Raw genomic sequence first — 25,538 nt, 5'->3', positions numbered from 1 at the left:
TTTTTTATATGCCTACCGATTCACAGATGACCGCCCTAAAACTACCGATTTTCCATTTATCCTACCGAAAATCACAGATATTTGATTTTTCAGTCGTTTAAGCTTAATCTGTGGCGCTTGGGATGCTGTTTCAAGGATTGCTAACCTCATTTGTTACTCATTTGTTACGCGTTCTCAACATTACTCCTACCGAAAACCGTCAAAATAATCTGGCCACACTGGTCATGAGCAAAAGCGCCAACTGTCAAATGTAGACTTTGACAGCGAGAGGCAGCGCTTGTTATTTAGTACAACCGTTTTTAGCACAAGAAGACAGCCATGCATGGCCATGGCAACGGTTGTCGAAAGAATTTTGTTTAGTTGAGTGTAGGAAAAAATATAAGTCCACTACGGTGCCGTTCGCTTGTCTGCTGCCTTTTCTTCAATTCTACAATCCATATTTAAAGTAGTAAAGAATGGATGCCGAAGATTCGGTTCCGGAAAAGGAAAGTACCGACTCAGGAGCGGTTCCCGCTGTACCAAAAGACGGTGCTAATCCACTATTTCTCAATTTAGTGGAATCGGCATTGCTGGAAGGGCGGTCGCATAGTATCGTCGAAAGTTTCGTGCGTGACAATCGGTTCCGCAAAAAAAAGTAAATTGAATGAACAGTAACTCACAGGGATATGAACACATTAACCTATTTTGTTTGTTCTCTGTTTAGTATCCCGTTAAACTACGCGGAGGATAAGGAAAGGATACGCATCTGTTTGAATAATGCGGACAAGCGGATCGCGGAACTTATGCGCGATGGGCTGGAACTTATCGAGGACGTGCGTGTGGCCAGCGACAGACACGAGGTGGAACGTCGCATGGCAGAGGCGGATATTAAGGGATGTGAGTAAAACGACTTCTTTAGAAGGAGTGAAAGTATCGTTCTCGGTCCTAAAACTTTCGCTAACCCTCGTTTTCATAGCCCTCCTGAGCAAGATTCATACCGAGTCGGTAGATTCGGTAGCAAAATTTCAAACCACCTTCGAAAAGTGGACCGAAATCAAAGCCCTGAAAGATCCGATGCTGATGAACGATGAGCTGCAGCTGCAGAAGAACCGCGTCGAGGAGCTGCTGAAACAGAAGGACTTAATCATTGCTGAGTGCCGGAAGGAGCTGCAGGCGGCTGATGATCGATACGCTAGGGACATTCGCAAGCAGATAGTCGATATTCAGAGTTTGGTGCATCGGGCCGATACGGAGGTGGAGGCAATGAAAAGCATTCTGAAGGAAAATTTAGAACTCATTCAAGGAACAGGTACACAGTGCCGGAATGGGAGAGGCGTAATTGGTGGTTAAGAATTTGTTGCACATTTCCAGTTGAGGAGGAACGAGTCATATTGCAGAATGCGGCCAATTTCAACTGGAATGACGTTTATGCAAAGCGAGCCACAAATGAACGCATCAAAGTGAAGCAAAAGAAGGAACGGGTAAGATATCGAGGAATGCCGGTTAAGAATTTTTTTTTTTTCAAATCAATCAATTTATTGGCAATCTGTTTCCAGTTGCTCGCGAATCTAACAGAGATAGAACAGATCGAGCTTGATTACGTTGAGACAACGCGGGCCACCAGAATAAAGCTGGACAAGGACACCCAGGCGCTTGCGATCGAATTGCAAAAGATTAAAACCAACACCACGCTCAACTCGGAAAAGCTCGACTACAGCTTCCAGGTGCTGAAAAAGCGGGAAGACGAAAACCTAATGGTAAAGAACGCCCAAAAGCGTCGTCTGGCCAAGCTGCACGAAACCATCTTTACGCTGCGCAATAAGCTGAAGGACACGAAAACGACCTACTACATCGAGACGGAAAAGACGGCCAAAATGATTGAGAAGCTGCATCACAGCGTGGACCACATACGCAGCAAACTGGAATGCTCCAAGAAGGCGTACGATAAGCGGGTAAGCTACGTTAGCTTGTCACTTGCATGTTCCGAGCACGTAAGGTCTTTTGTGTTCTTGTAGGTCCGCTCGATTTGGAACTTGAATCGTGACGAATGCTTTGAAATCATCCAAAACATATCGGCCATTGATAAAATACTCGTCGAGCAGCACCTGAACCGGAAGTGGACCAATAATTTGAGTGCCATTTCGGATTTGCTGCTAAACTATGATCCACTATGCACACCGAAGCTGCCCAGCACAGCGAAAAGTAAGTATGGAGTGGTGGAATTCCATTGTTTAGTAACATCATTTTCTGGCACAATCTTCTAGCAAAGCGAAGCCTTACCAACTCCAAAGAGGAACAGCAGCAACAGCAGCAGCAGAACGATTTCACGCGGTTGAAAAATTTGCTCGAACAGTCACGCTTTCTGAGTGATAAAAAGCTGGAAACGGCGTTGCAAGATCGGCAGCTCGATAGTTGCGGCATGACACTGATCTGTATGGACAATGTGCTGAATGCGCTCGGGATCGACAGCATGGATGGTGTGCGTCAACTGCAGTCCACCCACTCGGACGTGCAGCATTTGAATGACGCGGAGGACGCATGCAGCACCTCGGATGTTAGTTGTGAGCCCATCTGCAGGACGCAGGATGTTGGAAATTTGGCAAGGATATGAATTTATTTCTTTTTTCTACAGGTTTCTTCGGTTGATAACAGGGAGGTCGATACACACCAAAGGGCGCTTACAACGTCGCGGGATCTTTTGGCACTTAAGATGTTCTGCGAGGACGATGATGAGGCGTGAGTATTGGAAGGGGGTTCGTTTAGAAACACAAATAGGATAAGGAGCTGTAATGATTCCAATTCTAGATTACACTCTCAAGCGGAAGTTAAAGCCGAAGCTAAGCTCACGCTCTCCGATACGCGGAAGTTTTGGGAGTCGTTCAAGAACATTTTCCTTCCCAATCAAATGAAAGTTTGGGATACGATGGAAGAAAGTTTGAGCAAATACTTGCAGGTATGCAGTGAGTTTCCGAATGCGCCACGCGGAGATATGAACGTTATTTTTCAATCTTTTACCAGGTACTCCGCGAAAGGCATGCACTGGACGAGGAGTGTAGTTTCCTGCGGAAGCAAAACCAAGAGCTGCAGCACATTATGCAGAAAATGTTGATCAAACCGTTGAACGACGATTTCTAGACAACGAAACACGTGCACGGTTTGAATTTGATGCTTTTCTGTAGCGATTTGTACTTTTGGGATGATTTAAAATCAAATTATCGTGTGGTGTGTAATGGTGAACGATTTTCGCTATCCATAATTTCAAATCTTATCGCGTGAGCAGAGTTCCAATAAAACCTAATATCGACTCATTTTCTTATCAATAAAACGTTTTCCGTTTCTTCTCGCAGCGTGCTTTGCTTTTGCTGCAACGGCGGCGCGTAAACGCAAACGTCACTCCTGTGCGCTTTAGAGTTGGGCAAAACGCACAAAAAAGCGGAACTGGGTCCGGACGATTCCAACAAATTTCGGACCAAGTTCCGTAGGATTGGTTCAATCCGACAAGCCGGAACCGCCCGGAATCGTCCGGAATCGTCTGGAATCGTCGGAATCGTCGGAATCGTGCGGAGTCGTTGGAACCGTCCGGAATCGTCTGGAATCGCCCGGAATCGCTCAGAATTGACCGAAATCGTCGTAATTGTCCGGAATCGCCCGGAATTGTCCGGAATCGCTCGGAATTGACCGGAATCGCCCGGAATCGCCCGGAATCGTCCGGAATCGTCGTAATTAACCGGAATCGTCTGAAATCGTCGGAATTCCATTTCATTTCATGTCATTTATGCAGTGCATAACCTAATACAAATAGATACAAACAGTAACACAAGAAGCTAGCGTGCATGTCGAACGATATTGAGGGACTAAGTGCGCGACATTCCTGGCTTAAATGTAGGACAGACAGTCAGTGACATATGCGTGGCGGTCGGAACGTGAATTTGAATCGTCTGGAATCGTCGGAACAGTCGGAATTGCCCGGAATCGGCTTTACTATTCACTACTATCGATTGACTACGATTCCGCACGATTCCGGACGATTCCGGTCGATTCCGAGCGATTCCATCCGATTCCGGTCGATTCCGACTGTTCCGACGATTCCGGACGATTCCGACGATTCCGGACGATTTCAGACGATTCCAGACGATTTCAGACGATTCCGGACGATTCCGGACGATCCCGGGCGATTCCGACGATTCCGGAAGATTCCGGCAGATTCTGGAAGATTCCGGACGATTCCGGGCGATTCCGGTGGAACTAGCGATTCCTTCTCTCTGGAATCGGAACCATACTTGCCGGAACCGGAGCGGAACCGTGGGTGCGATCCGCAGAACCCATCTCTAGTGCGCTTGCGTTTGTGTGCGTGCGTTGTTTACATCCAATGGAAAGAAAGAGGTGTCAGGTTGACGTTTGCAAAGGGAGATGAAAAAAAAACACACAAATCAACAGAAAAAGTGGGCGCTGTTGGTTGGTTTCCAGTTTGTGGCAAAAATTATCCCGAAAATCGTGAAAAAAGAAAGCGCAAACGGATCGGCACTAGTTGTACCCAGCGGTCAAAATTCACTTCAACATTCCAGCACGGTTCCATGGATGCCATAAACAAGATTTATTCGTCCGTTTCACAGACGGTCTCCACCCTGTCCGCCGTATTCCTGGGGAATCCTCTCACCAAGGACTATGATATCGCGGAACATATTGGATCCGCAGGGACAGGTAATGCGAAGGAAACCTGTATGGTGCGCGGGGTGCCGTTCCTGAAACAACGACTGTCGTTGTTTATGTTGTATCATACGGAACGTTCGTGCTGATTGAAGAATGAATCATCCGAGTTCCGTGGTTTGGCAAGCCACCTCACCAATACAATTGATAACACAGTGCTCACACTTTTCTGTTTCTCTCCCTTCCTTCCCCTTCAGAGCTAGTGTGGAAAATCTACACCGGCAGCAAACGCACGACGAAGGAGGTGGCCTCCATATTTGTGTTCGACAAGAAGCAGCTAGAGCTGTTTACCAAAGACGAGCGGGAAGAGATCTGCGAAAACATACGGCGCGGCGTGGTACAGCTGACGAAGATACGCCACCCGCAGGTACTGACGGTGCAGCACGCGATGGAGGAAAGCCGCGATACGATCGCATTCGCCACCGAGCCCGTCGTGGCCAGCCTGGCCAATCTGCTCGGCAACACGACGAACGTTTCCAACACCGGGCTGCTGGCGGAGTACAAGCTGTCCGAGTTCGACACCAAGTTTGGCATCTTCGAGCTGATCAAGGGCATCCGGTTTCTGCACGATGAGGTGCAGCTGGTGCACCGGCATCTCTGCACGGAAAACATCATCGTCAACAAGCAGGGCGTGTGGAAGCTGTTTGGGTTTGGATTTTGCTGGAGCAAACGGGCGCCCGGGACGCCGGTGGGGAACCATCCCTTCAAAAGCCGGCTGTTAGGCAACCCGGGCTCGAAGTGGACGGCTCCGGAGTTGATACTGGAAAACACCTGTAACGATTCGACCGATATTTATTCTTTAGGTAGTGTGACAAAAGGTGACAGCTGTTCCTTTGAAGTGCTTGTATTAATGTTTGTAATCCCTTTTAAGGTATTTTAATTTATACAATTTATACACGGGAAAACATTCCCTCCCCTGACGCATCGTCGGATCTGTACGGGTACAAGCAGTCCGTCACCAAGCTTAGCAATCAAGGACCACCGAAGCTGACCGCGATCCCGGAATCGCTGCGATCGGAGGTGAAGAAAATGCTTAGCGTCAATCCTCAGGCTCGACCGACGCTGCAGTCGTTAACTCAGGTAAGTGGGCGGATAGACGGACGGCCCTTCCTCTAATCGAAATCCAATACAACACGAACGTAATCCATTCCCTCTCTGCAGATTTCATACTTCTGTGACCAATATGTGCAATGTTTAGACAGTTTGGAAACGCTATTTCCGAAGGATAACTTAGAAAAGTCCGAATTCTACAAGCGGCTCGCCACCATCATCGGCGACATTCCGCACCGCGTGCGGCTGTATCGCATCCTGCCCCTGCTGGTGAAAGAGTTCGTCAACTGTTCGATGATACCGTTCGTGCTGACGAACATTCTCACCATCACGGCGAGCTGTACGAGGGCCGAGTACATGCAGCACGTCAGTTCCCATCTGCGGCCGGTCATGCTGCTGGACGAGCCGGTTCAAATAATGCTGATCTTTTTCCAAAACCTCGACGTGCTGCTGAAGGTGTGCCCGTCGGAGGAGATACGGGCGAGCGTGCTGCCGCTCGTCTACAAAGCGCTCGAATCGAAATCGCAACAAATCCAGGAGCTTTGCCTTTCGATCATCCCGTCCGTGGTGGTGCATCTGGACAAGGCCACGATCAAGGGTGGGCTGGTGCCGCGCATTAAGACGCTCTGCTCCGGCACGAACCTGGTGTCGGTGCGGGTGAAATGTTTGCTCTGCCTGGGGCAGCTGGCACCGAAAATCGACAAGTGGGTCATGATCGACGATATCGTGTCGTACCTTCCGTCCGTGAATTGTCGCGAGCCGGCCGTCATCATGGCGATTGTTGGTAAGTGTTTCTGCCATCGGGCGGGCCCGGGTGATGTGCACGAAATTGCATTTTCACTGTTTTCGGTTTGCAGGTGTCTATAAAATATCGTTCAACACGGATGGGCTAGGCATACCGAAGGATGTGCTTGCTTGTAAGGTGCTACCCCATCTCTTCCCGATGACCATCGTGAATGGGCTTTCGCTGCAGCAGTTCAATGCCATCATTGCACTGATCAAGGAGTTTACGCGCAAGATTGAGGACGAGCAGGGGGATAAGCTGGGTAGCAAGGCGGGTTCCATCTCGTCCAGTACCAGCAGCAGTAGCAGCTTGCAGGAAAAACAGCAATCCGAACTGCAGCAGTCCTTTGGTAGCTTAGGGTTTGGTAGTGGCAACGATCTGTATGGGGATTTTATGCAATCACCAGCGTCAACAGTTCCCAAACAAACAGCTCAATCGACGGCACAGCAGCAGCAGCAACAACAACAACAACAGCGGAAAGCAGGTGGCGGCCCAATGAAGCTACAACTGAAACCACTTCAACCCCAAAGGTAAATTGTGAGCTTAGTAAGCTTGTTATCCTCATTATGAATGTACTCAACATTAATTTAATTTTAGCAATTTGAATTGGAGCGTATCTCCGATGGCAACGACAGCAAAGGAAAACAGCAACAACTACAATCTATTTACACAGCAACAGCAGCAACAGAATGCTTCCTCCACGCTACAAAACAAAGTCCATCCTCCGCCGGCCATTGCAATGCCCATGATGCCGGCGCCAGCAGCAGCACCCACAGCATCCATGGCCTCCAACATGTGGATGAACAACAATGGCTCGACGGGGGTAACGAAGCGGCTCGAGCTGACCTCACCGACCAACAGCAGCAGCAGCAACCCGTACGGCCAATTGCAACCGCTCATTCCCACTCCCTCGCAGATGGGCGGCAAGGCGTCGGCCAAATCGGCCACCAGTCCAATGCTCTCGAAGGAGGACATTATGGAGTTTTTGCAAAAGTAAACTCACTGCAGTGCATTGGCATAGAAGCGGCTTACACATTGTTCGACTTACGCGCACCCAGCTTTGTTCAACTGTTCAACTGCACCACGTGTTGTTTGGTTTGGAGCGTGGGAGACTCTCTCACTTCCATGTTCACTAATTGTACGCGGCACTTCACACATACATTCAGTATCTAGAGCTACGGTAATAAAAAAAGAAAACCATTTGATGCCGTAATCCGTATTCTTTCTTGTTATTCTGTTATTTTTTTCCCCCAAAAAAGAGAAATGAAAAAAAAAACGGTTTTCAGAGTTTTAAATTGTTTCGCCTATTTTGTAGACGTTCACCTTTCTACATCCTTACAAAATGGGTCGATTCGAAGTTTTATTATTTGATCGCTTTAGGAACCCTTTTGTCTTGCGGACACAGACGAAGAGGATGAAAAATAATAAGAAACTAATATAAGAAGCAATAAACCTAAAAAGCTACAACAAAATTTATTCCAACAGCCTTTCGCGTTGCATGTATGGTTCCGTTCCGCCAGCACTTCCAGCACTTCCACCAGTGTTCCCACCCATTTTGCTGTGGGCTGGGTAACTCTCTTTGCATGGGTGGTGGTTGTGTTTTGTTTCCTTTTCTTCCTTCGTTTCCTTGTTTCCCGCAATCGCTAACTTAATTTGCCTAAGAAGTTCGTTCGCCTGCCCACACGCGCCCGTTTTCTATTAGAGTAATTTCTTCCTCCCCAGTAATGCTGCTCCTGGCCGCGCCGTTCTGCGTTCTAATTTTTGTATGTTTGTTGGTTTTCGGTTTTGCACAATGCCAGCATTTCGAATGCATGCTGTCTGATGCACGAGGCTACAGAGCTACGGTCGCTAACACTACGGTTATATCGTCTGGTTTACCACCTAGTGGAAAGAAAAGGAAAGTGGAAAAAAGGCCACACAATTAGTACGAGGAAACAGCTGTTAAATGGTTAAAATAAGTAATACATACCCATTGCATTGATATTATTTCTCCTAGCGTTTACGGAAAAGGGTGATAGAAACTTACTATCGAACGACAGCGATCTTGCCATTAGCGCAATCGAATTTGCACACATCTGTAACTTGACTTGATCGTTTTCTCCTTCCACCTGTAACGAGGGAAATTTTAGGATTAAATTGCAATCCAGTTTGCTAAAATAATTTATATTCAATTAACGAGAATGTGTGTGAAAGAGGATCAGTAAAAAATGATTAAAATCGCAAAAAAAACTGAACTCTATATATAAAGATCAATTGCTGATTAGGATGTTCCAATAACAATAAACAAAAAACAGAGTGAAAAATACAACCAAATTGCAGGGTTAGTCAACCATGACGGTCATTTGTTTGTCTTCAATGCCACTAAACATGTAAAAAAATTAACTTCATTAATAAAAACATTAGGCATTTTAGCAACATGGTTGCTACTTATCTCTCTCTTTCTGTCTCTCTGTTCTTTTCTTTGCATCGTAAATGTACAAACACGATTATTAATTACGGTACGCTTGCATCACGTGCCTAGACGGGGCGCACTCATCCTCATTTCATCTACCAACCGCGCACTACCCCACATGGCGGTGGTGGTGGTGTTGGAACTACTACTACTATCAACTTACCCGCTGGAGAGTGTCGACTAGCAGCTTGATCGGAACATTATCAAACACACCGTCCGTGGCGACGAGTATGACGTCCCCGTTGCACACGGGAAAAGTGGTCGTGTTGGCCGACTCGGGCCTATCGCTCAACACATCGGTATGGCCGGGCGGGGGTAGGGAGAGCTGGAACGGGGTGTTGAAGTAGTGCTGCTGCTCCTCGCTGCGATGCACTATTTCACCCTTGCGCACTATGATGAAGCCGCTGTCGCCGATGTTGGCCGTGTAAATGCTACTGTCTTCGCGATTAAACACCACTATACAGGCAGTACTGCTACCTGTGGGGCGAGATGGAATGGAGGCGAAAGGAGGGTTCACTATTTAATCTTGATACACCCCAGATGTGCAATCATCACACCGCCCAACTATGGACCGAAACCGCCCGGAGAGTGGTGTTGTGCAAAAATATTAAATGGTCACGGTCACCACTACAAATACATACACACTCACACACACGTGCGGAACGGTTTTTTGCATTCGCTCGCACGCGATTACCAGAGCGAGAGGGCACATGATATTTGCTTGTTCGTGAGTGACACAGCTCGCCATCGAATCGGTCCCCCTTACCCAGAATGCATTTCCTGTTGTCCTGCAGATCCCGGAATCCGGACGCAATCAGGTTCACTGGCTTGATGGGATCGAAGCGGGAAAACTTTACCAACCGTTCGCAGTTCCTCATCAGCACCATCGCAAACTCGCCCGGATCAATTCCATAACTGCGCCATCCGCCGACCCCATCAGCGACACCTGTCAGATGGTGAGCGAGAGCAGAAGTAGAAGAAGGGAGAGGGTGAGGAAAAAAACATCATGTAATGCTGTGCGCGGGGGGTCCTGTCTGCTCCTGGCCTGGCCCTTACTTACCGAGGACGTCGGCTGTTTTGGTGTTGGCGATGAACCACGCATCGTCCCCCATCTTACCAGGCTTGTACTTTGACTGGGCCAGGTTCTTCGGGAAGCCACTGACGACGGAGATGAAGCGCGAGTAGGTGCGGGGCTTGTTTTCCGCAGTGGCGCTTGCAGCTTGCCAATTCTGGTGCAACGCTCGGGAAAGCCATCGTGTCGTCCAGGATCGCATTATTTTGGGAGGGTGCGGGAAAGGATTACTGAATCATGGGCAGCCCACTAGCGGACACACACACACGCACGCGGACACGGCCGAAAGAAGCGAAAATTGCACCAACAATCGTAAACAAAACTTTGGACCACTCGTGCTAATTCTTTATTCACTCTGGGCTGGAAGGCAGGTCGGTTCATGAGCCGAGCATTTTGACATGTTCGCTGTCACGTGACGCTTTGACAGTTGAACGCAAAGGCACGAAAAGGCCTTTTGGTTTTGGACCAATATTTAAACAAAACGAGTAGAGTTAAACATGGGATTTTCCTAAATTATGTAAAAAAATAGTACATAATGCAGAAAGATTGCACAAGAAGAACTAATTCCATCATTTTGTTTTTGCTAAATTGGCGCCGTATTGTAATGCACGTACCCTGCAAATTCAACTGCCAAAAAGTGACAGGCTCGGAGCACGGGCTTTGTTTATCAACATTGCACAGACCAAATTCACAAGTTTCACAACGCGAAAAAATGCCCGCAATCGAAGCTACAATTAAAAGCCAGGGCGCTACCGAGGCGGTCACACAAGAGGTCACGGGCAGCAATATGAGTGAGCTGATTTCAAGCATCAAAGTGGTAAAGGATTCGTTGAACGATCTGCTTACCGCGATTGTGGTACGGGACACGAGTTCGGGTAGTGCACGAAAGGAACGCACGGAAGAAGGTAATGTTCATGTTCCGGTCTGGAAGTAACAAATAAAATCCGTGTTGCGTGTCGTTAAGTAAGCTTTTCGTTTCCGTTTTTAGCTACAGAAGAGGGGGCAGCTGATGGTGAAAGTAGTGATGAACCGGAAGAGGGCGACAAAGAATCCAACAAGCGTCAGAAGGTGTAGACCGTAGAACAGCTTTCAAAGTGCAGTATAAAGCGATAGCGAATGCATTTTTGAATTTTACCGGTTTCAGTTGTATGTAAGTGTGCCTTTTTGAATTGACCATGTTTTGAAGTAAAAGCAGGCAGCATGCGACCGGTGCGCGCATGTCGCCACCGACCTGCCGTTGCTAGGACGCAATGTTCGGAGGTGTCAAACAAGTGGCTCTAAGTACGGAATAAGATTGCGAAATTGTTTCCTCTAAAATCCACAATAAAAGTTAACTAACGAATTAACATTACGCACATCGGTATGTGTGATCTATCGAAGCCTAATTTTCATTCGACCGAATCGTCCGAGAGTGAAGATGTTAGCGACACCACAACTAGAGGTAAGTGCTGGAATCCTACAACTAACTCTTCAACCTCCCGATCCCGATCGCTTGAGCAAGAGTAACCAATTTCCCTTCATGCAGCATCGACGACCGAATCTCACAGTCAGCTCGGCCCGAAAGCCATGTTCAACGAGATGGAAAGTGGTATGATAAACATCGTAATCGAGGAAGCGACGTACAAGCTGATCGTCATCAACCGGGATGGGGACAAAACGAGCGCCCCGATCGTACGGAAGCCGCCGATGCACGTCCGCTTCGATCCGTCGTACAAGAACCAGCTGCTAAGCGAAAACATGGTCGTCGATTTGGCGATGGGAAAAATGATTCTCGTAAAGCTGCAGAATGATGTGTAAAGAATCATGGCATGATTTTTTTAACGGCAAATTTAATCACCTGTGGCTAATGTTTCGCAAACCCATCACTATTATAGCTCCAATTTACGCAAGCTGCTTTCGGACACGCACACGGAGATGGCGGAGTTTGGTACGTTCGAGACTCTGCAAACCTTCATGGACAACGACATCCAAAGCGAACAGGAGGAGCTAATTCTGATCCGGGACAGTATCTTGAATGAGAAAAAGCTGAAAATACTGCAAACCCAGCTCGAGGGCGTCAATCGTGAGTGCAAGAACGTGCTGAAGCAGCTCGACGACGAAATATTCGACCTGGAGACGAAGCTCAAGGACGCACGGATTGAGAACGACATCAAGACGAAGCTGGTCCAGCAGTGGGAGCGTACCCGGCACGAGCAGGCGCGCATCATCATCGAGGGCAAGGAGAACGAACTGGCGCACACGGCCACACAGACGAAAGCGAACATCGAGCGCGAGTTGCGGCTGAAAAGCGAAATCGATGGTAAGGAAGGCATGCTAGAGAAGTGGGAACCATTTAATGCCAAGTTTCATTCCATTCCCGGGTGTTAGTGTACATCAACTACTGCATCGATCAGATCAGTGAAAAGATCGCCTTCTGGACGGATAAGTACCAGCGGGAGATAAAGGCGCTGGATGCACAGATTGCCGAGCACAAGGACAAGATCGTGAACCTGAAGGTGCAGTTCGAGGAGATGACGATACTGTTCAAGCATCGCGAGAAGGATCTGAAAATTTGTGCCGAGTTTATGAAGGAGCGGGAGCAGCAGCTGGCACTCGCCAACAAGCAGATGCGTTCGGCGATCAAGATCCAGTCCTGGTGGCGCGGCACGATGGTGCGCAAGGGGTTGGGACAGTTTAAGCGCAAGAAAAAGCAAAAGCCCCAGAAGGCACCGAAGAAGGGAAAGAAGGGAAAGTAAGGTGGATGAAAATGAGTGAAAGGTAAGGCTATAACTATAAGGCCATATTTTTATTCTAGCTATCGTTGATAAAGAGTTGCAACATGTAATTCGTCCCTTTAACTGCTTGGTTCCAGAATGTAAAACTTCGAGGCGTTACAAAAACCTTTTTGGCAAGACCAGACGACTGGACGAGAACATTTCCCACGCGCTGGCAGTACCACCTTTTATAAGACGAGCAAGAAAAAAGAATTTACGACAGAAACACACTTGCTATTTAGATCCCAAAACGTAAAGATCGCGTGTGTTAGTATTACGACGGCGAACGGATCTGTGGGCCATCGGCGAAGGATGCGGCCTTGTACATCAAACCCGCTCGGGTAACAGCAATTTTCTCAACCGTTCAATATCAATAGTCAACTTTCCCGTTAGTTGCTCTCTCAAGTAATTTGAGAAACCTATGTCGCAGAAGGGGGTGAGGAGGGAAAAGAGATTTCTTTCGTGATCCGAATATGGAGTTAGTGTTGGAAATTCTTTCTGCCTCGTCTTTTAAAAGGTGGTACTGCCAGCGCTTTGGCTGTCGTCTGATCGTGCCAAAAAGGTTTTGTAAACGCCTCGAAGTCTTACAAACAAGTTTGTTGGATGAACAAGACTGAACAATTTTTGGAGTCACAACAGTAGAGTATATTTCCTAAGGACAGAAACACAGAAAAAAATGCACCATTATTAAACCATAAACATAAATAAGAAAACCATACATGGATCATCTTATTGAATATGCATCCTATTTCTTATTTTCAATTCAATTTTATTCTTATTATTAAACCACATGAAGCAAACGACAAAGGGAAGTACAGCACTACTTTAATTTCCGACAGCACATGTTTTGGTACGTGAATAGGCATGCCATTAAATAACCCGTAGACATAGTGAAATCGTAGAGGAAAGCGCAATTGCAACTTGCAATTAATTTCGGGATTTTAAGCCACCAGACGCGGTCGATTGATCTGCCAATGAAGGCTACCTTCTCTCTATCATTAAATAACTGAATCCAACGTCCGTTAATGAGTGCGCTAGAAGCCTCTATTTGAGCATTCGAAACCCATTTTATGTTTTTTTCCATCATTTAATTGTGTTTTGTACATGATCTTTCCAATAATAAAAAAAACTCCAAGCTTTGTTTTATACAATTGAGAAAAGCGTTTCGTACGGAATGCGTGAGAAACGGTGTAAAAAATATGCTTTTTAAGATCCATTATACATATAATAGTAAGATGCATGCATTATTAAAACGTCGCGGCGAGTGCATCGGATTGCAAACCATAATGATAAAACGAGTTTTTAACGGCCAATCATGTAATTGAGATTACGTTGAAGAGCAGTTTCGTAATCACTCTACGGAAAACGTTCAATTGATCTGAGGTCAAAAGCAGTGTGGCAGGAACTATAAACACATTTGTAAAAAATAACAATAAAAAATGTAATTGCAACATTACATTGTAATCGTCTTATTAATTTTGTAATAACTATCCATAAAAACAAAACCTGGTTTTTGTTTCTGTTAGTAAGATAAAATATTTTCCTATTTAAATTCGCTGATATCGGGTGTTTTTGGTGATAATGAAAGTACTAGCTAGATGTTGTTATCCTATCAATTTGACTGTTTAACTAAATGGAACGTGTAAAAGCACCAAATATGCACTTAAAAATCATTAAATGAGACACCTGATCGCACCATCGCTGGCAACAATATACGAATTAATTAATTAATCTTTTCAGTTAGCCAACCACAAGGTATACAGCATATAACGTGCATGTTTCTAGACAATTACGCCGTGCATGTAGCATATCTGCGATGAATTTATCACACCAATAAAAGGAGCTTGTTCCGCGTTCGAATTCGCTCCCGAAACTGCAGAGGGGCAACGGACTACCATTGTTTCCAAGGTGGCTAAACGGCGTCCGTCGATTGAACGTCGGGACGAGCTGGTTAATTATTTTCCAATAGTACCGATGCATGATTAACACGTTGCGTGTGCTACGGCGCGTGCAATAGCGTGCTTAGGGCGTCAGCGTGTGGAGTCGGATTCCTCGCACATTAAATACGCACGACAGATAGCACGTTCCGCGCACGATGTAGTAAGAGTGCCGTTAGTGATTGGGGATGTTTACAGCATGAAAAAATCGTCGAGAGTAGCGGGCCAGATTGCAGGCCGCGTGTCAAGTACATTATCCCCACACTGTGGCAGGTAGTAGTAGCAACAGCATTGGCGTAATTAACACCTCTTTGCTGCAACAGGGCGGAAGCATTCTCACGCCGTACAGGACCAGAACCGGGGTTGGGTTGCACCGCCCCTTAGCACTCGAAGGGGGCATCGATCGACCGCACAGTGCCGTAGCATGCGTTGTGTGTGAATTAATTGCACCTAATGATGGTGCTGCTTATCAATCAAAGGGCCGGGGGCTGATCGCTGGGTGTATGCGGCCGATGGAATTTCAGTGTGATGTAATCGAACGAGATAAACCATGTAGAAATTATAGCAAAAAAAAAGGTTCTGATCTTAGATCTGGCCAATTGCACGGGTGCCTGGTACGAGGTATTATGACGCTTATATTTCTCTCCAATATCACAAAAAAACGGGATCGCCTCCCCACATTCACCGTTGCTCCAACCGTATCAGATGTTTCGTGTTGAGCTTCATCACCAGCGAGAGGGAGAGCTTAATATCGCGCAGCTTGATGTCGGTGGAGATGCGATACTGGCGCACGACATGGCACAGCAAGATCTTCATCGACAGCCAGCCATACTTCATGCCGATACAGTTCCGCGGTCCCTGACTAAACGGGATGAACGCGTACGGATGGCGCTGGGCGCACCGTTCCGGCAGGAAGTTGTCGGGGTTGAAGGTTTCCGCGTCCGGGCCCCAGATCGTTTTGTCGCGGTGCATCTTCAGGAAGGGAATCAGCACGAAGCAGCCGACCGGGAGGGTGACGTCCTGCGCCTGCACCTCCTTCATCGGCGTGCGGGCGATCAGGCCCGTAATGGGCAGCAGACGCATCGTTTCCTTCAGGAACATCTCCAGCAGCGTCAGCTTGGTGAGATCCTCGTACGAGACTGGACCGTGCGGTACGACATCCATGATTTCCTGGTACACCTTCTCCTGCCAGTCCGGGTACATGCCGAGCGTGAGCAGGGTGTTGGAGAGGGCCTGGGCGGACGTATCGTTGCCACCGAACATCATCGTATCGATGTGCTGCTGGAAGCCGTCCTCGTCGATACCGTTGGCCGGGTCGTGTGCGATCTCCTCCAGCCGCTCGATGAAGATTTTCGCCTTGGGCAGCTCCTGGTTTTCCTCCGGATCGGAGTCCTGCTGGTATTCGGCCTTCGTTGGTTTGGTCTCGCTCAGCAGGGCCTGTCGCATGGTTATTATCTTGCGAGAGAAAAAAACATTATTATTATGAAAGATTTCTTATAAACTGGTCCTCTGCTATACCTTTCGTGACATCTGTTTGAAGCTCTTGAATCGGATCTCCTCCTCCCGGAAGGCCGCCGTCATGCGGTAGACACAATCTGGATGGAGCCAGGCCTTGTAGATACGCTCAAAGCAGTTGGTAAACATTCTTCGGGATGAAAAGGACATACCGGCAGGTGCTATTAGAACCTTCGTCCACCCAACAAACCCCTTACCACGACAGGCCCTCACACTCACTGTATAGCGTTGCTGGTGTATTCCTCCAGCACTTCCCGCTTTTCGACGCTCAGGTCCGCCCCGAGCGTGGTGGACGAGATGGTGACCAGCGTGTAGCGGGCCAGCAGCCGATGCACATCGAAACACTCGCCCGACACTTTGCCCGCAAGCTCGCGGGTAAATTGGTCCGCCTTGGCGTTAAGCGTCGGCACGAAGCTTTTCAGGGCGGCCGGCGAAAAGGACGCGTTGAGCAGCTTGCGATGCCGCTTCCACTGGTCCGCCGGGGCCCCGAACAGCCCCTTGCTGAGCCGGAAAAAGTCGTACATGAACGGTTTCTGCACGCAGTCGGGTGAGCTCAGCACGTCCTGCACCATTTCCGGCCGATCGACGACGACCAGCAGGAAGGGCCCGAGCCAGGCACGCATCGGCGACGGAAGGTGATGCATCAGCTCCATCAGGTGCGTTACCAGCTCGAGCGGAGATTTGCCGATCGTGAGCAGCATGCTGCCGATGAGCGGATAGTCGAACGGGCCCGGTATCCGTTCGGCCAGCTCGTACAGCCGCTTGCGCGTACGGCGAAAGTTAACGTAGTACACCAGGGCGAACACGCCGATAAACACAAGCACTATCATGGTGGCGTTGGGTAAACACATACATAAACGGTTTAACGAGCGGCAAATTATTTTGAATTCCTCCTACAGGCACGTGCCGAACGCGATTGCGGCTCCACACTCTCCGGATAGCTGCAGCACCGCTGGTGAACTGAAAATTGTGCCATCGGAGAAGCTCGTTTTTATACGACCTCGGGTAGAATTACCCGCGGTTAGTGTGTACCGTACTGGGTGGGAGTAGAATCGCACATCGTAAGACGGGTTCAGATCAGTCAAGATGCTGGGGCACCAGGGAATCCAAGGGGGGAAACACTAGGAACGGAGACGACGGCGCATCATGTTATCCCATGTGCGTTGAGTAGAGTTACTATCAGATAGTGGTCGATAGTAGCAATTAGAGGAACTGCACAGATGCACGATAGCAACATGATCATGTAATTTGCAAAACGTAATTGGGCAGATCGATTCAAGCTTCGTTACTATGTATGCATAGTTGTGAGGTGTAGCAAAGTTTAACAAATCCAAAATTTAACGATCGACATCGGGGCGTCCCCCGTGGTACGATCGTTAAGCTGTGCGTGCGAACCAACAACATTCCCTCCCAGCGTGCGTTCAAATCTCGTATGAACTGGAGGTGAGGTGTGTGCGGGGTGCAGCTGCCGTGAATATGAACTGTGACTGAACTGAACTGAAGTGGGGTACACACCACTACACACTGTCTTAGGGTACAAAGAGTTGATAGTTACATTTCAGACATTGACCTTGATTAATGAATCCAACTACGAAATGGAATTGATGCCCAAAATACAAGAGAAAGAAGAAAAAAATCTCACTTACAGTAAGTACAAATCCTTTTCAAAGAATGTTTTATCTTATCGTTTGGTAAATTAAAGCTTGAATTTGTTCAACACACGTTTTAAGCTTTACACAAACAGAGCACGACTCATTTCTGAAGACGACATTGACCCTCTGAATGTTTTAGGTTAGAGTTTACTGTTCCATGTGATGCAGCGTGCGATGACTAGTAGGCCATGCATAAACCTCTCCAATGGAGAGGGGGACACTGTAACACCCGTCTGGGGAAGTCCAATATGCGTGGGGAATGGTGTTGTGAACCGTGTTGATGTGTGAATGTCTAGCACCTCTGCATTTGCACTCAGGGGACGCACCCATTGGTCTTGTGGTCTCTTTCGCGACAACTACTGTCGATCGTGCAACTGCGTCTGGCTTAACATGCTTCGGTCTACGCATCGGTAATGTCTCGTTTCGGGCGTTTGCTTGAGGTGATGAGTTAGTAACCGAACAAGGTATGGTGTTGACGCTTGGTGCCAATTGCATGACATGGCGCAAAAGATGCACAGTACAGATCAATAATTGCTCATTTATGTATGTTTAACTGTAAACACTTTCATAAGCAAGAAGTGGCGAATGGTGAATAGAAGCAAGTTTATGCCCAGTGTGTTGTACATCGCATACTTTGCGTTCTTTATTTATGAATTGATGATTTTTGATTATAAAACATATGTTTACAAGTACTAATACTATACGTTTTTTTATATAATATTTATTTATTTATTATTAATTTGCTAAAATATTCTTTGCGTTACAAAGTAAGAGTAACACATAGACTCCAGAAATTCCATTGGTAAACCAACCATTGGTAATGCTCCATTATGAAGAGCAACGTTATGTGTGGTAAACTGTTTATAATTTTGTAAATTTCGTTCATTTGGTCCCTTTTTTACTAATGTTTTTATTGCCTAAAAAAGGAAAGGATTATTTGTCTCCGTAGCGTTCAGCATTATGCGGATAAATAAAATAAAGCGTTCAGCATTATGCGTTCTTTTGTACACTGTGTTGCACACTTTACCCCATCACATCACGTCCATGTAACCCATTTTGCTAGCGTGCCGCATTACGGCCGTTATACGCCGGTTCACCACATCACCTCCCATCGCCAGCGCACACCGCCGGAAGCCTTCGCAGTGTATATCCTGCTCGAAGTAACCGCTTACCTCGATCACCTCCTCCTCGCTGCTCATCATCGACGGTATAAAGTTGAGCGCCACCATTGCACCGTACAGCGCAAAGCGGGCAAAGTGTGCGCGAAAGCTAGCCTCGCGGTACGGTTCCAGGCGCGGATCCGACTCTTCACAGTGCAGCACCGCGCACAGCGTACCCATCAGCTGCCGATGGTAGCGACGCAGCAGCTCCTCCCAGAACCGTTCGCGCAGTTCCGGCGTCATGTTCATGTACATGAGGAACGACAGATCGAGGGCGGGCGATCCGTACCGATTCTCCTGGAAGTCGATCATCAGCACCTCGACCGGACGCTGCCCGTCGTCGTACCGAAACAGTACATTGTTCCGATTGTAGTCACCGTGCAGGATGACCGAGTAGGTGGGATCACGGTGCAGAAATTTCTGCATCAGCTCGGACTGATTCGGCCCATACTTGGTGCGCAGGGTGTGCACGTGCTGCCGGAACCGCTCACTGTCCAGCTCCGCAGGAACCGCATCAACGTACGCAAACAGACGCTCCGCTGCGAGCCGGAACACTACGTCGTAGCTTTCGAAAAATACCTTCCCATCCTGCAGGAAGTTCAACGGCACAATGCGCTCCACGAGCCGGTCCAGGGCGGGCGGGTCTTTGATGCGCAGCGCGTACGAGCAAGCGTGATAGCGGGCGATGATCTCCACCATCAGCGTCAGATGTGCCTCGTCCAGATCTAGCCGCGGCCCAGTACGGAAACCTCGCGGTGTCACGTTTTCCATCACGAGGAACGTTTCGAACAGTTCGCTGTACTCGCGGAACTGGCCCATCGTGCTGAGATACACCCGGGGGCACCAGCGCGTTGCCCGCAGCTCCGAGCCAGCTTCGGCGAGAAACGCATCAAACTGGGGCAGCACGTTCGCGTAGATGTTGATCTCGTTCGGGAAGAGGACGTGGGCAAGGTTTTGCTTGCGGAACAGCTCGTCCCCCTTCATCACCTTCACCAGCAGCGGAACGGTGGATTCCCTGCGCGGAGAATTGAGCTGCACGGTAAGACGGGTCGCGGGTAAAGATCGTCCCCCCTCGCCCCCAAGAAACCTACCCACTTGCACTGTGGCGCAAGGTCAGCGTCAATTGATGGATGGCGGACATGAACCCGTCGAGATGTTTCGGGGTGTGCAGGTCACTGCGCACGACTTCCATCCCACGGAAGCATTCGTGGCTGGTCAGCACCTGCTGCACGAGCCGCGTTTTGATGTAGTTCACTTTTGCCTCCATCGTGCGACTATCCTTCGTTTGGGCAGATATGAACGATATATTAGTTCTCACTTATCACTGTCTGTTTAGGGTTTGAAGAGATAAGCTAACAAACAAATGTACGCTGCAACAACTCTATCAGCTCTGATTGGTCGTCTGTTTACTTACGACACCAGTAGTGACACAGGCTCGTTGCGCTGGGAAACAGTGACCACACGATGCGTTTAAATTGGTTGCACGGCGCACTCGAGAGCTTTATACAATATGTTAGTGGTATTAGTGGTACTAGAATTCACTTACACATACACTTTACACCTACATTTTTTAAGCTAGCAGACTTTCAGGCGCTTATCAAGGACGTAGAAGGCATCCTTTAGTTCATCAAAAATTTCAGAATTATAAGTAGATCATTTGTAGGTGTCTGAATGATTATTAGTCTTTCGAAACCCTACTCGACATAGAATGTACGGGAGGATATTTAAGAACATGCACGGGAGGTTATTTAAGAAAAAAAACTGACCTTTTTTATTGACACACTGTGAATGGACACTGTGTGCTTTCCTTGTCGATGTTAGAATCATCCACTGACGTGGCATGAGTTTGTGCTCAAATCAAATCAAGCTGAGCGCGCGAAGTTTGTTGGCAATCAAACTGCAAGCTATAAATAACGCTACCCATCAGTGAGCTGGCCGGGCAAACTTTGCACGTAGTGTGGGCTTCACTCGAAAGGGGTTGATAGATAAGGGTTGTGTTTTCTAATGAGTGCGAGTGGAAACCGCGCCTTCGAAACCGTTAAACTGCCATTCAAGCTGAAATGGAAGATCATTCGATGAACAACGTATTAAGTGTTTATTTTCTTTATAATATATCTCGGTAGCAACAGCATAAATATTTGTTACCGTAACAATAGATGGAAGGAAAGCAAAAATCAGCAGCCTATTGTTCTTTTTTTTGCGTAACATGCTTCGTTGAGTGTATTTATATTTCAAATTGATTGAACAACACACACACATACAAGCACGCTATGGTACCGTTTGTGTTATCTCTTTGATTAGCTAGAATCTTTCGCCTTTTCCACTGCCGGGTTGCTATCATCCCGGTACGGGGCGAGGTGGCAAGCATCCGAGGGCCCCACGATGAAAGCAAAGGAGAAAGATAAATAAAAATAGCAACCGAGCATCTGGCAGATTTGCTGAGACGTGGCAGAGTAGCAGCAGCAGGCACGGCAGTAAGGTCGGATGCGGATGCCGGGAGACACCATAAGTTTGCCACCTTCGATGTTCGGTGTTGCTAAAAGCTCGAGCACACTGCTGTGCAATCGAGCATCAGACTGCTCGAGTGCTATCGGTGAACAGATCATAACCGCACCGAAAGCAGAGCAGTGGAGGAAGTTTTGCTGGAGTGAGAAAAGAAGTGATTAATCTACGAGCTAGAACAATGAGCAAAGTCACACGGCAGTGCGGTGGTGGCGCACGGGACCGTAGCAAAGTGGCTTACGGGGATCTGCACCCTGCCGGAGTGGAGAGTAGGGGTGTCTCACAGCCAACGAACAGATGTGACTTTATGTGCTTGGGCATCGGGGAAAGAGATACATAGACGGAGAGAGAGAGAGAGAGAGAGAGAGAGAGAGAGAGAGTGAGAGAGACTGACTGGGTGAATGCATATTTCAAGTGCTAACAAATTGAAGCTAAATTGTTTTTCATTCGCACAGCACCGGACCCTCCCGGGCCGGATCTCACATCTATTGACCGGCGCTATTGCAGCTACCCTTGCCGTTTCCTTCGGCGGCGCTCATGATTGGCCTCCCCATACGGAAACTTTTCTTACGCCACCATAGCATAGTGCGACCGTAGTCAAAGCATCAGTATCAAGCATCAAGCATAGTACCCGGCAAAGATATAAGACAAACATTAGAGTGCTTTCCGACACGTGGCGAAGTGCACTCGTCGATTGGGAATTAGATAAATAGACTGATTGCTTTTGAGACCCGGCCGGTGGAGTGGATGCAAAATTAACACTAACTGTCGGTACTCTCTGTGTCGGTGTGCTCGTAAGTCTTTGTCGGCGCCAAATGATCTTCGGCGTTCGGATTAATTGAGGCAGAGCGTCGAGCTCTAATCTAATATTCGGTGTGTTGAAGCTGACGTGTCAATGTTTGTGAGGTCGGGTGATGGGTAATTTATTTCGTGCAATTAGTAACGGGGAGCTTTAGACAACCGTTCACCAAATTGGTATTTGGTGCATTAACAAGCAACCAAATTCTTTTCGTTTTGATGAGAATGTGGACTGTAGTGGTGCACTAACTATTTAAGGAAGAGATGAAAAAATAGCCCCAAAGTCCATCGGCTTTTGTGGAAATTTTGTCCGAAGGCCCTACCAATTTTCGATTGTCTATGTTATCATTTTCAGTCAGTTGTACTGGTGGACGCGTTGAAACAGCCAGCTCTTATTTTATACCCAATCTAGAATTTATGACATTCTTTCACATCTGGCAAAAGGTCCTTCGGAAGCCCGGCTATAGTCACCACTCCTTTGTTGTCTGAAGTTAGGTGCTTGGCGAAGAAAGTGAAGGAAGAGTTCAAAGGTAGTGTGGCCACACGTTACAACGGGAGATTCGAGTGGTATCGGTCAAGTAGTTGGAACAATATTTGGATAATTTGGATTTATTTATCCAGAAGCAGCAGCACTTCTGCAACAGAAGAGCAGACAATCACTCAGAAGAATTGGCTCTGGATGCTGATTTTCAACAGAGCGTAGTTCCATTTTTCATAATAATTTTACAGGAAAACAATCCACAGACATTTGCATCAATCATAATCTAAAAGACGAGCGCCTGGCGTAAGGTTGTATACTAGCAAGCTTTTTTTTATCTAGTTCATAATTTATGCAGACATGTTGAGAGATTGAAAACCCCAAAAAAAAAAAAACTGGAATACTTTATATGTATAAAAGTGCCTCAATGATCTTTAATGAAGAAAGAACTTTTAACGAATCCAGCGACACGAGCAAACCTTCTTATAAGTTTGTGCGAATTGCATACCTTACGGCGCGAAAGAAATGCTAAAGTTACTAACTTAATGCGCCTATTGTGATCGTGTAAAAATGACTATTCTTTCATTACCTCGCACACCCACGGAAACACCCTCATCGGCAACGTGAAACGTGATGTTGAAGGTCCTTAGCATCCAGGCAATCCTTGAGCCTTTTTTTTCGTTTTCAAACCGCCCCAAACGTAGCTTCCGCGAACCAGTCGAGGTGTCGAGAACGGTTCCCGAAACAAAATAATTGATCGTCCACTCGGCAAACCCATGGCAAATGGTACGCGGTGATAAGCAGCAATAAAGCGTGCCGGGATAATGAAGCAGCCTTATTAAGTATCCCCGTGTCGTGGGTCCGCGGGTTTTGACAGTAGCGCGAGCGTTGCCCCGTTCGTCGCCCCACGAAAGCGAAGGCGAGCACGAAGAAGATGAACACGTTTGGCGACTGAACCGTTCCACCGACTGGTGCCCGGGTCCGAGGGCAATTCCTTGCTGATTCCACGAAAAAGCCATCCCTGTTCGCGGGGTTTGCGCTGATAATGGACCATCGCCCCACCATCCACCGGTACAATGGCATTCATTACGCTGCAGTAGTGCCGTCTTTCTGGTGCGCAACGAAAATGTTTCCCAAAAAATGAACCGCCGTCAAGGATGTTGATGAGAAAGATGATGTCCATGATGATGATGATGATGATGGTCTTAGTAATGTTGAGAATAGTGAGGTGAATATATTTCAAGTGACCGGCGGTCACTTTGTCCAACGTGACAGGAAAGGTGCAGGGACATTCCTTCTTTTTTCTTGCTTATACGGGGGCAGTGGATTGCAAATTAGTTTAGCGCTAAAAAAAGGCACAGTACGTGTAACAAATTTACATCATGGTATTGGCGGGCACCAGCTCGAGGGGAAGCGTCATGAAAATAACCATTGGAATTTGTAAGCAATTAGGTCCGGCGGCTTCTCGGTAGCTAATGTAAAATCTAACAGCTTAATGAAGACGATCGACATCTAACGAACCGTAATTCTTACCAATTTTACATTCTAATTGATTGCATACGGTGAGTGGTGTACTTAGGAACCTTGGAATAGATACTCTAGGGTAGATATAGGATTTTTTGGAGGAATTGGAGCGGTTCTCCCGTAATTTGTAGACGCTTTTCGTGGCAAATTATTAGAAGGAGAGACTAAATAAAAAAGGTTATTAAACCACAGGACGAAGGATTAAAATAATATGTTATAAGATCATTTACTGTATGCAGCAATTTCACATTTCATAACGAAGCAAGCAATCGTGGGGAATCACATGTTAAACATTCTTCTTTTTCTGTCGAATTGAATCAAAATTGGGTTATAATTCTCGTACGAAGAAGCTTGTGTAAAGATTAACGTTTCAGCAAGCGCGAAATATTACACGAAATGCTTTTACGATATAATGACAGAAGTAGGAGCATTAATGGCATTTAATCTTTCTCGTTAATTACAGCTACAATTGCACTTCAAAATTAAAGTTCGTCGGAAAACATCACTCAAATATCCGCTTCACCACAGGAATGTGTGTACTTTTTTCTGTAGAAATCATAATTCGATCGCTGTAAGGACTTTCCAGCCAATGGTGTACACATTTAAACGTTAACCACAAAACCTCTCCCACCGCACCGCTGCTGGAATTGTGCCCTTCCTTTTCATTGGTTTCGTTTCCAAAACCTTTAGCGGTTCCCAATGCGCACAGTGCGAGGAGAGCTAGCGAAGCCGGTAGCCGGTGCGTGACGCAAGTGCACCGATGTTCGTGGTGGTTTAACGATGATCGTTTGACAAATGTAAATCATTTCATATATTCCCACAATTGGTAAGCATACTTGTGTGTACAATGGACGATGGGACGCGGGCTGGTAGGTTGGCACGGTTGGGAATGTCAGGAGAAAAACGCACCAACCATTGTGCAAACCGGGTCGTGCACATTGCGCCGTACATGGGTTCGAATTGGAGGCACTCTTCGAAGCGAGGTTGTCGTAGTGAGCATACTTCACTGGCACTTGGTCCATGCTGCGTGCAAAGGTGGAAACCCGCCCATGGCTGCCAGTGGCTCCGCTGGCTACGGCTTAACTCACGGCCGGCAAATGCCAAAAGTGCCATAATTTAATTCATGCTCCATTAAAGAAATAAATTAATTTATGTCGCACAATCTCGATGACGAT

At 47.3% G+C, this 25,538-nt stretch overlaps 6 protein-coding genes across 12 annotated transcripts; 3 read left to right on the top strand and 3 right to left on the bottom strand.

Moving 5' to 3' along the window:
• The first annotated feature begins 291 nt into the window (after nt 1-291).
• On the top strand, nt 292-3,767 carry LOC1269415 (dynein regulatory complex protein 1 homolog). Of its 2 annotated transcripts, XR_009764946.1 has the most exons (11): nt 301-634; nt 704-876; nt 956-1,288; nt 1,351-1,460; nt 1,536-1,931; nt 1,995-2,181; nt 2,244-2,533; nt 2,612-2,715; nt 2,785-2,932; nt 2,998-3,251; nt 3,327-3,767. XR_009764946.1 is itself a non-coding variant. In XM_308052.5 (10 exons), the coding sequence occupies exons 1-10, from the start codon at nt 456-458 to the stop codon at nt 3,112-3,114; spliced, it is 2,037 nt and encodes a 678-aa protein (XP_308052.5). In that variant the 5' UTR covers nt 292-455; the 3' UTR covers nt 3,115-3,304. The 2 variants fall into 2 exon arrangements, 1 of the variants encoding a protein (XP_308052.5); XM_308052.5 differs by lacking the exon at nt 3,327-3,767 and having other exon boundaries at nt 292-634; nt 2,998-3,304.
• A 572-nt stretch (nt 3,768-4,339) lies between these two features.
• Nucleotides 4,340-7,733, top strand: LOC1269416 (SCY1-like protein 2). Its single transcript, XM_061645971.1, has 6 exons — nt 4,340-4,680; nt 4,884-5,489; nt 5,558-5,766; nt 5,848-6,520; nt 6,594-7,050; nt 7,118-7,733. The coding sequence occupies exons 1-6, from the start codon at nt 4,554-4,556 to the stop codon at nt 7,515-7,517; spliced, it is 2,472 nt and encodes an 823-aa protein (XP_061501955.1). The 5' UTR covers nt 4,340-4,553; the 3' UTR covers nt 7,518-7,733.
• A 66-nt stretch (nt 7,734-7,799) lies between these two features.
• LOC1269417 (protein phosphatase PTC7 homolog) lies at nt 7,800-10,425 on the bottom strand. The gene is made up of 5 exons (XM_308054.6): nt 10,033-10,425; nt 9,739-9,918; nt 9,136-9,449; nt 8,490-8,628; nt 7,800-8,401 (listed from the first exon to the last, which is right to left on the bottom strand). Exons 1-5 carry the CDS (start codon nt 10,244-10,246, stop codon nt 8,352-8,354), a joined length of 897 nt encoding a protein of 298 aa, XP_308054.5. The 5' UTR covers nt 10,247-10,425; the 3' UTR covers nt 7,800-8,351.
• A 24-nt stretch (nt 10,426-10,449) lies between these two features.
• Nucleotides 10,450-14,675, top strand: LOC1269418 (dynein regulatory complex protein 9). Of its 2 annotated transcripts, XM_061645982.1 has the most exons (6): nt 10,450-10,949; nt 11,033-11,485; nt 11,570-11,837; nt 11,919-12,343; nt 12,412-12,801; nt 12,896-14,675. In XM_061645982.1, exons 2-5 carry the CDS (start codon nt 11,407-11,409, stop codon nt 12,777-12,779), a joined length of 1,140 nt encoding a protein of 379 aa, XP_061501966.1. In that variant the 5' UTR covers nt 10,450-10,949; nt 11,033-11,406; the 3' UTR covers nt 12,780-12,801; nt 12,896-14,675. The 2 variants fall into 2 exon arrangements, with proteins under 2 accessions (XP_061501966.1, XP_061501965.1); XM_061645981.1 differs by having other exon boundaries at nt 12,412-14,675.
• Nucleotides 14,676-15,342: 667 nt separating this feature from the next.
• Nucleotides 15,343-18,019, bottom strand: LOC1269419 (cytochrome P450 4C1). Its single transcript, XM_308056.6, has 3 exons — nt 16,469-18,019; nt 16,253-16,379; nt 15,343-16,189 (listed from the first exon to the last, which is right to left on the bottom strand). Exons 1-3 carry the CDS (start codon nt 17,098-17,100, stop codon nt 15,416-15,418), a joined length of 1,533 nt encoding a protein of 510 aa, XP_308056.6. The 5' UTR covers nt 17,101-18,019; the 3' UTR covers nt 15,343-15,415.
• Nucleotides 18,020-18,515: 496 nt separating this feature from the next.
• On the bottom strand, nt 18,516-20,967 carry LOC1269420 (uncharacterized). 5 transcript variants are annotated; one of them, XM_061645977.1, is made up of 3 exons: nt 20,828-20,967; nt 20,153-20,335; nt 18,516-20,076 (listed from the first exon to the last, which is right to left on the bottom strand). In XM_061645977.1, exons 2-3 carry the CDS (start codon nt 20,326-20,328, stop codon nt 18,933-18,935), a joined length of 1,320 nt encoding a protein of 439 aa, XP_061501961.1. In that variant the 5' UTR covers nt 20,329-20,335; nt 20,828-20,967; the 3' UTR covers nt 18,516-18,932. The 5 variants fall into 5 exon arrangements, with proteins under 5 accessions (XP_061501961.1, XP_061501960.1, XP_061501962.1 ...); XM_061645976.1 differs by lacking the exon at nt 20,828-20,967 and adding an exon at nt 20,627-20,813 and having other exon boundaries at nt 20,153-20,560; XM_061645978.1 differs by lacking the exon at nt 20,828-20,967 and adding an exon at nt 20,608-20,798.
• Between the last annotated feature and the right edge of the window lie 4,571 nt (nt 20,968-25,538).

This window comes from Anopheles gambiae, chromosome 2 (assembly GCF_943734735.2).
Source record: "Anopheles gambiae chromosome 2, idAnoGambNW_F1_1, whole genome shotgun sequence".
Classification (NCBI taxonomy): Eukaryota; Metazoa; Arthropoda; class Insecta; order Diptera; family Culicidae; genus Anopheles; species Anopheles gambiae.
This window is presented reverse-complemented; position numbering and strand designations above follow the sequence as displayed.

Coding starts and splice junctions, on each gene's coding strand:
- LOC1269415 (XM_308052.5), top strand. CDS start 456: ATGGATGCCGAAGATTCGGTTCCGGAAAAGGAAAGTACCGACTCAGGA. Junction 1,461..1,535: donor TGAAGCAAAAGAAGGAACGG/GTAAGATATCGA, acceptor ATCTGTTTCCAG/TTGCTCGCGAATCTAACAGA. Junction 1,932..1,994: donor AGAAGGCGTACGATAAGCGG/GTAAGCTACGTT, acceptor GTGTTCTTGTAG/GTCCGCTCGATTTGGAACTT.
- LOC1269416 (XM_061645971.1), top strand. CDS start 4,554: ATGGATGCCATAAACAAGATTTATTCGTCCGTTTCACAGACGGTCTCC. Junction 5,767..5,847: donor CGCTGCAGTCGTTAACTCAG/GTAAGTGGGCGG, acceptor CCCTCTCTGCAG/ATTTCATACTTCTGTGACCA. Junction 6,521..6,593: donor CGTCATCATGGCGATTGTTG/GTAAGTGTTTCT, acceptor TTCGGTTTGCAG/GTGTCTATAAAATATCGTTC.
- LOC1269417 (XM_308054.6), bottom strand. CDS start 10,246: ATGCGATCCTGGACGACACGATGGCTTTCCCGAGCGTTGCACCAGAAT. Junction 9,919..10,032: donor CAAAACAGCCGACGTCCTCG/GTAAGTAAGGGC, acceptor ACCATCTGACAG/GTGTCGCTGATGGGGTCGGC. Junction 8,629..9,135: donor TAGTCGACACTCTCCAGCGG/GTAAGTTGATAG, acceptor CCCTCGTTACAG/GTGGAAGGAGAAAACGATCA.
- LOC1269418 (XM_061645982.1), top strand. CDS start 11,407: ATGTGTGATCTATCGAAGCCTAATTTTCATTCGACCGAATCGTCCGAG. Junction 11,486..11,569: donor TAGCGACACCACAACTAGAG/GTAAGTGCTGGA, acceptor CCCTTCATGCAG/CATCGACGACCGAATCTCAC. Junction 11,838..11,918: donor GTAAAGCTGCAGAATGATGT/GTAAAGAATCAT, acceptor TCACTATTATAG/CTCCAATTTACGCAAGCTGC.
- LOC1269419 (XM_308056.6), bottom strand. CDS start 17,100: ATGTGTTTACCCAACGCCACCATGATAGTGCTTGTGTTTATCGGCGTG. Junction 16,380..16,468: donor TACACCAGCAACGCTATACA/GTGAGTGTGAGG, acceptor TTCATCCCGAAG/AATGTTTACCAACTGCTTTG. Junction 16,190..16,252: donor TCAAACAGATGTCACGAAAG/GTATAGCAGAGG, acceptor TTCTCTCGCAAG/ATAATAACCATGCGACAGGC.
- LOC1269420 (XM_061645977.1), bottom strand. CDS start 20,328: ATGGAGGCAAAAGTGAACTACATCAAAACGCGGCTCGTGCAGCAGGTG. Junction 20,077..20,152: donor TTGCGCCACAGTGCAAGTGG/GTAGGTTTCTTG, acceptor TTCTCCGCGCAG/GGAATCCACCGTTCCGCTGC.